General features: G+C 35.6%; 1 protein-coding gene across 1 annotated transcript in view; it reads right to left on the bottom strand.

The window, feature by feature from the left end:
* Positions 1 to 10800, bottom strand: part of EMC1 (DUF1620 super) — a 43439-nt gene extending 32639 nt beyond the window's left edge. Inside the window, exons 1-9 of the mRNA XM_051210307.1 lie at positions 10676 to 10800; positions 10513 to 10640; positions 10422 to 10481; positions 10282 to 10387; positions 10135 to 10245; positions 8343 to 8573; positions 5836 to 5974; positions 4295 to 4426; positions 493 to 564 (exon numbers count right to left, since the gene is read on the bottom strand). Coding sequence (XP_051073157.1) covers positions 493 to 564; positions 4295 to 4426; positions 5836 to 5974; positions 8343 to 8573; positions 10135 to 10245; positions 10282 to 10387; positions 10422 to 10481; positions 10513 to 10640; positions 10676 to 10758 — 1062 coding nt within the window. The 5' untranslated portion in view covers positions 10759 to 10800. The remainder of the gene's footprint in view (positions 1 to 492; positions 565 to 4294; positions 4427 to 5835; positions 5975 to 8342; positions 8574 to 10134; positions 10246 to 10281; positions 10388 to 10421; positions 10482 to 10512; positions 10641 to 10675) is intronic.
* Between the last annotated feature and the right edge of the window lie 2752 nt (positions 10801 to 13552).

Below are 13552 nucleotides of genomic sequence, written 5' to 3'. Positions count from 1 at the left end.
ATGAACTAACTGTTATAAACCAATTCCTTGGAACACTCAGTCATCATGTTAGTATAATAGGACAGATAAGTTGTATAGAAGATTGTTGACCGTACACTTCTTTATTAACGGCGGACTAAGTGAAGACATCCGAGTTATTACCGTCAACACCACCTATAGTGAATGATAAACTTATTATACTAAACATATATGTCACAGACATCTTTCGGTGAACCTTATCTAGCAATGATTTTAAGTATTGTCACACCAGTGTGATTATGGCAATAGGTATAAATATCCAAGATACTATCAGTTAGTTTATTCGATGCAGAAATGGAACGCTATAAATGCATCCAGATAACACCAACTATATAAACAATCAAATAAAAGTCTTACAATGAAAGCTATGAATATTCAAAACATTTTAGCTTATTTTGAGCAGGTAGTGTTAGGTAGTCGTAGAAGAAACTGCAATAATTTAAGTTAATGTAAGATGAAAAATGATATCATTACCTGAATTGAATTGTGATGAAGTGTAAATAAATACGATCGACCATTTAGCGTTCCCAAACATCCAATCATAGCCTATAATAATAATAATAATAATAATAATAATAATAATAATAATAATAATAATAATAATAATAATAATAATAATAAATAATAATAATAATAATAATAATAATAGTAATAATAATAATAATAATAATAATAATTTAAAACAATTAGTTCCTTTGATAAATTTCGATAATGATATTAGAAGACGAAGATTATCAGAACTATGTGATATATTAGCGCAATACATTTCGAACAATCTGGTCACACATATACTTGTTAAGAGCATTTATATATATAAAAATAAAAGATCAACTAGACAGGAAACGGGGTAAGAGGAGATAAGGATAATAATATGATTAGGTTTCGTTTTGTGTTCACATTATTATTATTATTATTATTATTATTATTATTATTATTATTATTACTCTTATTATTATCCTTATCTCCTCTTACCCCGTTTCCTGTCTAGTTGACCTTTTATTTTTTATATATATAAATGCTCTTAACAAGTATATGTGACCAGATTGTTCGAAATGTATTGCGCTAATATATCACATAGTTCTGATAATCTTCGTCTTCTAATATCATTATCGAAATAATAATAATAATAGTAGCAGCAACAATTTAGGTGTTCATTCTTTGCGTTGGATGGTTTGTTCATGGAGCTTTCATTGTTTTATTGGACATCATCATCTTGTCGACAGGACAAGCTGTGAGTAATATGTGGAGAAATTTGAACACTTCAATTCTACCTGAAGTTTGTACTGATGATGTTATTCAGAAGAATAATGAAAGCTACACGACCAAACCATCCAGCTCAGAGAACAAAAACACCTAAATCATGCACCTGAGCTGCGAATCTCAATAACAATAATAATAATAACAGTAATAGTAATAATAAACTAACCAGGTGCATTTATTCTTATCAAAGAAATGAAGCTGCATCTGTTATGACGGAGAGAGTATAGAAGACATTGGAACTTCTAAGACTATTTTATGTGTTACTATTTTTATTTATATTTCTACTGTATAATTATTAGAAGACTGAATTATTACGTTTACATATCCTCCATATTGTAAGATTCCAATGGACTTGATAACTACTGCCGTATACGTTTTATTAGTCCTTAATTATGACTAATTATTCATTCACTTTTTTCCCGGAGTTGTCTTCCATTTTTGGTGTAGTCATACTTACTATGCCATTGCATGGTCATGTTGATTTGAGATCCGTAAATTTGATCCATATTATTGTATGAGTTCATTTACACAAAATATACAACTGTACCACTGGTTGCAGTATTCTGTCATGGGACTGTAAACGGCTAACAGAAAATACGTTCAGGACCACTGGGGGTTATGATTGTTCTTGGTTTCAACTAAAGGTTAACCTTGCCAGTAAAAACGAAGTAGTATAATATATATGTGGGGTAGAAAAATATTACAGGACTATTATTGGTGAATAGTTTCTCTAGATATCAACCAACCTGAAGTCATGATAAAAAGTGTAAGATAAACAAAGTTCTGACAATTACTGAAGCTTGTAATACGAAATTACTCCGGGGAAATTTCATAAAAAACAGTGTGATAAGAATTCTAAGAACATTAACCTTATAAAGGCTCTCTACTCGAACACAACTGGTAGAGTGAGAGCTTATGGCGAACTGTCATCAGAATTGATTGGTGTTCGTCAGGGCTGTCCACTCTCCCCATTCTTGTCCAACTTTGTCGTTGACATACTTTTAGAGATAACACTTTCCTCGTCTAGATTTCCAGTGGTTGAACTTCTACCGGGAGGTTCACTTGTTGACTTAGAATATGCTGATAACATAGTTTTATTTGGTGAAGACGCTGACAAAATGCAGAGTCTTCTGACCACTCTAAGCAACAATGTAAGCATGTTCGGGATGCGATTCTCTCCCTCGAAATGCAAAATGTTGCTTCAGGATTGGGTTACATCGACACCCGAACTAGTGATAGGGAGTGAAGTAGTTGAGTGTGTCGACCGCTTCACTTGTCTTGGAAGTCTCATCAGACCTTGTGGTTTAGTGTGTGACGAAATCTCAGCACGGATACAGAAGGCTCGACTAGCTTTTACCAACTTGCGTCATTTATGGCGTAGGCGAGATATCCGTCTACCAACCAAAGGACGTGTTTACTGCACAGCAGTTCGTTCCGTCCTACTTTATGGCAGTGAAACATGGCCGGTAAGAGTAGAGGATATCCGTAGGCTACTAGTATTTGATCATAGGTGTCTTCGAAACATTGCTCGTATATCCTGGGACCATCGAGTAAGTAACACAGTTGTTAGGAAACGGGTACTAGGTAAGGATGGCAAATCAATTGATGACGTAGTGAAACTTCATCATTTGAGATGGCTTGGACACGTGTTACGTATGCCCAACGACCGACTGCCTCGACGTGCGATGTTCAGTGGTATAGGAGTAGGTTGGAAGAAAGCTAGGGGTGGCCAGACCAAAACATAGCACAAGTCCATAAAGTCACTGACAAGTGGACTGAGTCATGTTGGTAGGTGTAGACTACCTGGTTGGGGACCGCGAGATGATAGTAACCGGTGGTTAGAGAGCCTGAATGACATGGCTCAAAATCGTTTGCAATGGCGCAGGTGCATACACTCTTTGTGTTCTCTCGAATTCTAATCTCCTGAATTCTTCATGTCCCTTTCTTTTTTTTCTTCCCAAATTTATTTCACTGTATTATACTCCTTAAATAACATTTCCAGGCCCTAATTTTTCTGATTACAGCTTATAATTTTATTACATCTAGCACTACGGGATTTGAATCGACCACTGCATCTCTGTGCTAATGTGGTGTGGCAACTCAAACTGATGTACGTACGTAGGAAATTCTACGTTGTTACTGACTGACTGACTGTACAAGTAAAATGTCATTTTTGATGCCCGGGTACCCAAACCAAAGCAAAGCCTAACATAGAAGTGAGCTTTTGTCTTCGTAGCACTGCTGAAGCATTTACTATAAACTGGAAAAGTCCAGAACTATGTATACACAATAAATTTATTCGACCTCTTATTCTAAAATGATCATAATCCCTAGTTTTTCAAAAGCCATCCTAATACTCTTACTTGTCTCCTTCTTTATTAACCTCTTACTTTCCCTCAACAGACTTATTTTTATTTTCTTCTATACTCTTTCTGTTTAAATTTCATCGCATTGTTACATAATTCTTCATCATCAAGGAAAAAAAGATAAAAACAGTTGAAAGAGTAAAAGTATGAGGTAAATAAATGTCTAGAACTAGATGGAAGATAGTAGATCAAGTCATTTTCAAAAGTGAGTCCATTATTGTGAAACGAAACCAAGAAGTATTTAAAAAACCTCCCTAAACAATTTATGTTAACAGTCAAAGACTGATATTATAACCTGATACATCTCTATATCTATTTTTAAACCATTCCTACATCAGTTAATCATATCTCTCTTATCGACAAAAGATTATTAACTAATTGGTAATAAATTCCAAAATTTCAATTCTCTTTAAAATTTTTACTGGAAAAGTTATTGAGAAAGAATCGAAGACTTTACAAGTAAACCATTTAGAAAAAATACCCCAATACTAACGAAATACTTTCGTTCTAAGTTATAAACATTATGCACTATATTAGTGATAACTTAATACGTCACAGGCGTGTATTAAAAGTTAGAAAAAAGGAAATATCGTAGTAATTTGGGGATAATAAAAACTAATAATTGAAAAACTGACACTGACTGTACTCACGTTATTGACAAAGTATTTTACAACTGGAATACCAGAGGGATCTAAATGATATACGGCCCCAGTGGTAGGCTCCAACGATGAAGAGGTTAACAGAAAATCATTGTCTGTCAGCTTAACCATATTTTCAAAGGTCTGAAGCATCAAAAAGACACAAAACGTGAAAAACGCCGATAAATAACTAGATATACGTTTTGACACCACACTATAATGACATACAAATTAACATCTGCAAATCCAAATTGAGACTAAAAATTTGAGAAATCAGTTGTATGCTATCATAAAGAGTAAAGTTATGACGAATAATAACAGTCTAGTATTACCAAAAGTTGGGATTCTTTTTGCTATCCATCTGCTTAGTAAGGACTGGGTGTACTGTACAGCAATCCGCTTCATATCACTCTACGGGTGTGAAACATGGTCTATGAAAATAGAAGATATGCGTAGGCTGCAGATTTTTGATAATAATTGTCATTGAAGGATTCCTCACGTACGGTACAATATAACTAAGTAACCAATACTGAGGTTATGCTTATGGTAACGGGAAAAGATAGTAATCATTTGACTAAATTATTGACCTATTATCGACTGAGGTGGCCGGGATATATGTTACATATGCTAATCATCATCCACCTCGGCAAGCAATGTCGGTTGAAGTAGCAGTTTAGAAAAAAATTGTGACGCCGAAACCAAGACATGGTATCAGTATATAGGGTCATTGTTTGACTCAGTCGTTTTAGTAAGTAAAAACTACCTAGTTAGTGTCCGTGATATAACCACGATTAGTAGTCGGAAACGTTGGGTGACGTGAATTAAAATCGATCATAGTGATAAAGATGCATTTACTCTTTACCATTACTTTTAGTCCTCGATTTCATCTTTTCTTTTAAATCAGTATCCTTTCGTGTCTATACTCCCTCACTATCACTGATTTGAACTAATGCCAATCTTCATGTCATCTTCATACGACAATGAAAAAGGCTAAAGAACATTTGTGCCAGGCTCCATGTTGATCATGATTGACTGATATCTACGGTAGTAAACTTACGATAAAGCAGAATATGACATGAGTATGCATCATTTCAAGTTGTCACACTACATATGAACAGATAAAGAGATGAAATTCTCAAGGTGGAAAGTAGACGAGAAAGAGATAGTTCAAGAGAAATGAGTGATATGTAGATCCAAAAAGTACGTAATAACATGAAACCCTAAAGTTATAGGTAAATAAAAATCGGATGTAGCTGGGCCGTTTCGACCGATCTACACAAAAGAAACCAAAAACGTAAAAACGATGAGGATAGTATAGTACAAATTGATCAGTACAAATCTTGAGTTTACTTAGTATTACCTAGTAGTAAAATCAATCTTTAAGTACAAGTAACGGAAAATCGTTCTTGTATCTACTTCATCACAGGCAAACAGAACATAAAAGCTAACAATGAAACTACACTACTTAGGGATTATCATATATAAATCCAGTTATTTGTATACGAGAAAATTTACTCCGTGCTTTAAGTCAAAATACAAAAAAATAAGCTTACGCTTTTCACTGTGATAACGTCCCAATTCGACGATGAAACAGATGAAAATCTAAGCACGCTTCCCTGTCTACCACGCCCCGACGATAAACACACAACAACGGCATCAGTTGGTATGTTATGTAACCCGAATATATTGCACCTAGAAGGTTAGGATGGTTGTGAATATAATCGAAATTGTCATTTTTTAAATATACAAATTACATTGTGAGAAGCGCATTTTGTTGTGTTAAATGCGGTTTGGATTATCAAGACGAGAATTCTTACTATTTCACGCTTCTTATAAATAAGTTAATGAAATGTGTACGAGATGCCAGAAGAAAAACTGCGAATTGAACTAGTACACTGGAACAGAACTTATTCTAGTCTTAGACTTTAAAAAACATCGAGCATGTGGAATTTATTTTCGCCATAGACATTCTATTAGAAATGATGCGTTTCTCGTCTAACTTTTCAGTAATTGATTTACATATGAATTTACTCATGGGCCTAGAGTATATATAAATGACATGGCTCTGTCTGGTAAAAGACATTGACATAGTCCAATCTTTGAAAGACTAAATAGCAGTGTAAAAATACGTGGAATGCGTTTCTAAATGTGAAATGTTGTTGAACGACTGGTCTAAGTTAATGTCTGATTTTACCACTGTGAGTGAGATAGCTGAACGCATCGACTACATCTGGAAATGTTGTCAGCATCGGAAGCTTATAGTTAACAAAATTCCAGTTGGCTTTCGAGAACTTTTGCCATTCGTTGTGTAAATAAGGCACACATTTACCCTTCAAATGTTCAGTCTAGTGCACAGTGGTCCGCTCTGTTTAACTCCATGGCTATAATATGTGACAACTGAAAGTATAGGACATTCCCAAATTACTGGTATTTGACTACAAATGCTTTTGAAGCATTTCTCGTGTATGGTGGAACAGCAGAGTGAACAATAGTGAAGTCGGAAGCAGGAGTATTAGTCGTATATATATATATATATATATATATATATATATATATATACCTTTTATCATAAGCTTTCATTTGATCTGTTAGCTACTGCAATACGATTTACCATTCTTAACTTATCCCCAATTTATTAGTTATAGTATCCCACACTCACAGCCACTTTTGGCTTGATCTCGTACAATAATTATTTTCGACTTTATGATTTGATGCGGTCTAGTCTACTTGTATATAAACCAAGTATGTCTGAAATACACGATTTTGACAGCGGAGGCTGATATTTGTGATTTGAACTGAACAGGTTGAACTAGGCGAGAAGTTGCTACGCAGAGGATCATTAAGGGCTGAGCGTTGACTCAAGACTGCTAGAATTGTTTGATGCATTATTGTTTTAGCACAGGGACAATGTCATAGAAGTCGGTATTCTGATTGGCGATTTTGTCAAGTGATATCGGACAGACCATAGGACATAACAAAACAGGCTGGTTAGGATGTGCATCTTCATCGGCTAAAGTCTGTGACATATGCTGCGCATCCCCAACCAACGCCTATCTCGAAAAAAAGTGCTAGTTGAACCAGAAGTGGCGGACTTTAAGAAAGCTGAAGATGGACAAACCAAGACGCCACATCACTTCATGAAGTCATCGTTGGACTGACCAGCGTTGGTAAGCGCAGACTTTATGGTTACGGTTAGTCAGGTAACCGCGATTAGTGATTGGGAATGTAAGGTGCGATAGTTCGAAAATGACTAATGATCCAAATGTATTCACTATTCACTCCCCTGGATTTTAAGCTCCAAGATTATTTAGAACGTTTAATTCTAAAAACTGATTAATTCGCTTTGAACCCCATTATTTATTCTGTATTTCGCTTTCACTAATAACTTTTATGTTCATTACTTTGCCATTCACCTTGTCAATTTCATCTGGCTGTGCTGATGTGACATGACAATCACCAAATCCCATGTTGACTAAGACTAACTAACAGAACGGAGATTGGAGCAACAATATCTACTCAATTACTTTAATGTCACTAGGCTTGTCAGTTTTCAAACTCGTTAGTCCCTGGGGAAGATGTTGATGACTATAACCTGAAAGTTACTAAGCTAACGAACAATGTGGACAAGTGAGCGTGTTACAAGATTTCTAGTTGTATTTGAGTCTAAGAACGGTTCACAAACCACCAGGTTCTAACCAACTCTGATTGCCTGCCCACCTTTCGTTAAATTACTCAAGATTCAGTAAATGACTTATCAGCGATACAGTTGAGGATCGAGATCGTATGGATTTACGATCCTTTAGCACATCAAATAAATAATAACACCTTTCAATACTCAACCTAATATAATTGATGGATACGTTAATCGTATTATAATGGTGATATGCACAACTGCGTTGGAAATCTCACCAAATGAGAAGAAACAAATCGCGTAAACTGAAGAATCAAGTGGAAAATTTTCTTGGGTGGAGAAAAGCTAAATAACTGTTGCCTCAGAACAGCAAACTTAATTTTATTTTTTTTACATAAAGGCAAGGTTACTGCAGCAAAATTCACTTACGAGTGTTGGTTATAAACAGACGACTGAATCGTATGGTTCTTTATGACCATAGGGGTTAATTGCAATCCAGAACTTGAAATTGGATATGTTCTGATAATTATATAAGATAATTCAGGTGTATCAATATCCAGATGATCACTCTTATCCAGATATTTTTCGACTAGTGAGATTGTCGAACTGGATTCAGTTTTCCCAGAAACTATATTTATTTGAATAGGAGAACTTGAATTCCTACAAATGTTCCAAAAACCAATGGTACAAACTCAAGAAAGGTATCACAGGAGAGTAATAATCAATTAACCAAAATATTAACAAACGTATAAAAGTGAAAGCAGGGTTATGACGCTTTTCCATGAAAATAAACTTAACTCGGGCAATTGGCCTTAAGAATGCACAGATCTGCTTAAGATTCCTCTCGAACGCTACCATATGGAAAAGGAAAGTTGATAACATTTAGATGGGATGAAACAAAACAAATATAAACAGCGGAAGTGGTTGTGATAAGATAACTTAGTTTTAGTGTGCGCAGAAACATCACTTAAACGTTTGGCAAATGCATTCAGTGAAAGCACCAAAGAAATGGCTCTACTTACAACCTTCCTATTCTTGTCATAAGACAAATAGTATGATTGTAGGTCCATGTGAGAAGTCTGGATAGAAACCGACATATTTTAAGGTATCTTGTCGACATTTGAATGCAATTAAAATTAAGCGGGATACCGACATAGGTGTTATCAATGGGCTGGAATACCAAGCAAAGAATGTAGAATATGGACAGTGACAAGCTTCGAACGTTTCGCTAACCATTGCTCATTGAAACCATGCTCCTAAGGGCTATTCTGAGATTTTAGATTCTCGACTTACTTGGGGCAAATAATGTTACGGTAGGACTGAATAGTTACAAGGAAGAACTTGTTCCTGAAACGAGATAAGAATTCTCGCAGCTAATCCATATGCTGCGATAGAAAACGAAATTCAATGACACTTAAGAAACGCCATCGCTACAAAAGCATATCTTTGGTACATAATGTTATCTTGATTTTGGAGTCAACACATTCTTAGTTTCCGTCTAAACATCCACAGAGTTTATCCAAATAAAATTTTCATGTTTCATAAGTCTCCTCTCCGTCAATAACTGCTTATTTAAAACGAAGTGGTTAAATTTAGTCCAACCGGAATTACCAATTGCATTCAACAAACACATGCCAAGCTGTTATCACACTAGTCAAGTCGGATGTACAGTATGTTAGCGAACCGTTGTGGAGTCATGTAGTGTAACGCACTCAAAATCTTGCTCTACTAACTGCTAATTTTCCGATCGTAGCACTATTTTGATCTATTTTCCACTGTTAATTGCTGACATTTTTGAGTGTAAGTGTATTGAATGTGCTCACCGAAATGTTATCTCCTCGTGTTCTCTTCAGCAGATTTATTCACACGTTACTATTTATGCTCCCACTATTAAATGATATACCTTCAAGCTAAACTCAAACTGCTACATATTTGCATCACTTCAAGGAATCAACTCCTAAAGTCATTACACTCATCTGATTTAACTACCCACTAAAGCAGAACGATATGGTTTTGAAAAACAACGAGTACATATGTAGTTCATTAAACTTAATATCATCCTGAAAACCCAGAAATTATCGGTCGCATTTTATCGGGTTCGCTAAGTTTGAAGATGCGACTTTTTATTTTACTTGCTTTAATGTTAACTTAGAAAAAAGTATTTACAAAAAGTGGTTGTAAGAGAATATTTAAGAGCAACGCTTATGGATATAATACTTACATATTTCTATCAGACAGAAGCTTTTCACCTGTTTGAAGACGATAGGTATCCACTCCTTTATCGTAAGCAACAACCAAAATTCCCGAGTTTTCATCACACCAAATGTCTCCACTGTTGACAAGCATAAGCAACAAGTATTTATATTACCTGGATGATTCAGAAGAATCTATTAAAATCTCCCATAAAACACCACCAAACTTAATGTCCCAAGCACGCAGCTTAGTCCCATGCTTGGAGGAAAGAGAAAACAACTCTAAATGTATGTACGCATATTTTTAAAGACTTACTATTGCCACACAATTCAAATCCAGTTAATTCACCGTCCTCGTCAAGTACCTGTCGCCAAACTACAAGCAAATATACAACCCCAAAGCATACCAATTGACCCATCCTTCAAATTAATAGAGCTAATAACGTTGAGTTCAGAACCCACAAAATAGTTTTTAGGGGTAGTCCCATCAAACTTTAATTTTGAATACTTTACTTTCCCCACGAACTTTTGATTCCTTAAAAAGAGCATCAGTAAACTAATAAGACATACCAATCTAGAACGTCAACCTGATCTTCATATATGGCATTAACGCTGAGTGCAAGTAAAGCCAGCAGCCATAGGTCTGAAATCATGTCACTGAGTACCGCAAGAATCTAATGACCCGCAGTTCAACTAACGTCCTCTGATGACAAAACCACAAACCTTCCAAACATTAAAAGGAAAAAACTTGATATTCATTGAGACATATCTATAACGTATCAGATGTTGTTCTTAAGCATGAATACACCATCCATCATAGAAAATAATTCGTGCATTCCCTTGTTCTACGATTCATGCTCTTCTCGCTTCCATTGTGAACCTCACCAGTCACAGGTCAACATGCTAGGAATTTTTTAAAACATCAAGTAGACTTAGCTTCGAATCATTTTTAACCAAAGTTGGTGCATTCATCGCCTCTTGTCTTAACTTCCCTTTTTAGGATGACTTCAAATATGAGTAATCACTAACCAGGTCAAACTCAGGCAGCTCAGCCGGACCTCAATGTTCATAAAGCCTTGTCTAAGGGCTAGACATCATTTTTATGGTATTTCTCTCAAAATTATGTAAGCTACACAAGTAAACTTCAAAGATTGTTCACTCACATTCCCTATCTATATATTCATTCAAAAAAAGTTACGGTTCACATCTCTTAACCTGGAGGGCTGTCATATAATGAAAGATATGAAGAATAAGCCAAACTATATGTTCTCGCGTACAGGCCACGTGTTGTCGAGTATTTTGGATGCCTTTATTTATCAGCTGTGAACAGCGTTTTAGCTGTTACATGTGAATTTTTGCGATGTTTGTGCTCGTTGCATAGTTTTTATCCTAGTTTATCAGTAGTTTGATGTATTTGTTATTGACTACCTGGATGAATGTCAAGTCAACTTTAACATGGTTATTTTTATCAATCTAAACTCAATCAAGTGCAAAGCATTTTTTATCACGTCAGAGATAGACTACTGTCAGACTGTTTAATCAAAAACGGGCTCTAAAAACCTTTAGCATTTGATTTAGTACCCCAACGGATGCTCATAAACATGGATGTCCGGTGGTTGCTTAGTGAATACATGTTGGGGCAGTTCTGTGTAGAACTATTTCTGAACATTATACGATTTTGTAGTGTATAATCACAAAGAATTCTAACTATTATCTGTATCACCACTTTTGACAGGACTGACATAGTGATATGTAAATTTCTTCAAGCTTTTGAAGGAGCCCTAGAATTAAACTTTTTTCATATCTTGCCAGTCAGACTTTAATATCGCTAAATTCCTAGGTAGAAACTTCAAAGTGACCGCTTACATTGGAAACTTGTCTGAAGTTGAAGTCGAGTGTACCCTGTGGAGTCCAAAAGGATATCCCTAGTCTGATATGCATTTTCACTAACCAAGTGTAAAATCCACTTGCACTTTCCCATAAAAACATGTAGGAAAATTTCACCATGTGTTTCCCCTATAACTAATTACTTGTCTTTCTTAGTGTGTACCGTTTCTTCAGTTGTTGTTGGTATCTATGCATATTCTTTTTCTATTTGAGTTTATTTGCGGTTGATATTACCATATCGTTTGTCATTTCTGAACCTATGTTTAATCTTGGTTGCTGTTACTGATGTGTCTTCAAAATGACGTTTCACTTTCGATTTCTGAAAAATCTCGAATTACGACAGCTACCATATCTGTCCTTGGTGAGATAGATGTTCGACTTTTTAACTATTAACAAAGTTTATTGGTTGAACAGTTAAACGTTGAGGTTATTTACTTGAGGTTCGGACAGTATTCCTTTGTCATCAAGATCCTCTTCACTTTTGTTAAGTACTTATTGTATACCCGCAATATTTAACTGTCTAATGTCCCTAATAGACCTTACAAGTCTATTGGTGTAGCACCAACAGTACCTCCTTTGCAGGTACGGTTGAAGTATATCCTGTTTTATTTGTAATTGTACCAATCCACTTGATACAAGTCGTCTTTATTATGTTGTACAGTTTTGTGAGTTTTTATGCAGAAATTATAATCCATTATCGACCTTATACTCAACTTCAATGCACCATTACTTTTTTCCAAGTCAGGTCTATTTGTATTGCAGCAACTTTCGAAATTCTTGCCTGCCTATGGGTCTTAAATTCTTTATGATAAGGAGATAATGCACTAATACTTGTAGATTATCAAAAGAGGCGATCTAGTTGGATGACTACTGATCTGGACGAGTTGAAAGGGAGAGGTGTGACCTCCTAGGTTACTTCGTATTTACGTTCACCAGTTAGTACTTAACCTGAATTATGCTATCGTGACAGTTGCATGCGTCTCCTCGTGGCGTGCAACTGAATGATGCTCGTCAACCTTCCTTTACTTTTACGTGGATAGAAAAACTGTTCTACACTCACTAATCTTCCTGTTGGATGATATTAGCTTGTTCTCAGTGGCTCCACAGATTAATTTACCAATATGACCGCCACCCGTGTACAACTTTCGAAGAATCAACTATGGCCCTGTTAGAGAAGGGTTCGAAACGGTATCCTGGTCCATTGAAGACTCTGCATTTGCGTTGCATTTATTTGCCTTCGAATAGCAATAGTGAAGCAATCGTTAGTCATGTGCAACGTAGAACCTGGTGGTTTAGCTGTAACCAACCGGATTATCTGAACCTACGTATATGGCTCAATATAACAACGAATGGCTTGGTAGTGTGGTTTGTGTGTATTAAGGAGTATTATTTCAACAGTGCTTTATTAATAACGTATTTCAGTATTAAAAGGTCGTCGGTACATCGTTAACTTACCAATAAGTAGATGAGCTGATACAATCACAAATATCTTTCTGAAGCCAATCTTTTAAGTGAGAACTCGTTATCAGGGGCACGGTTTAAACGTTAGGTCCCGTCGAA

The sequence above is a fragment of the Schistosoma haematobium genome, chromosome 1, assembly GCF_000699445.3.
Source record: "Schistosoma haematobium chromosome 1, whole genome shotgun sequence".
Taxonomy (NCBI): Eukaryota; Metazoa; Platyhelminthes; class Trematoda; order Strigeidida; family Schistosomatidae; genus Schistosoma; species Schistosoma haematobium.
This window is presented reverse-complemented; position numbering and strand designations above follow the sequence as displayed.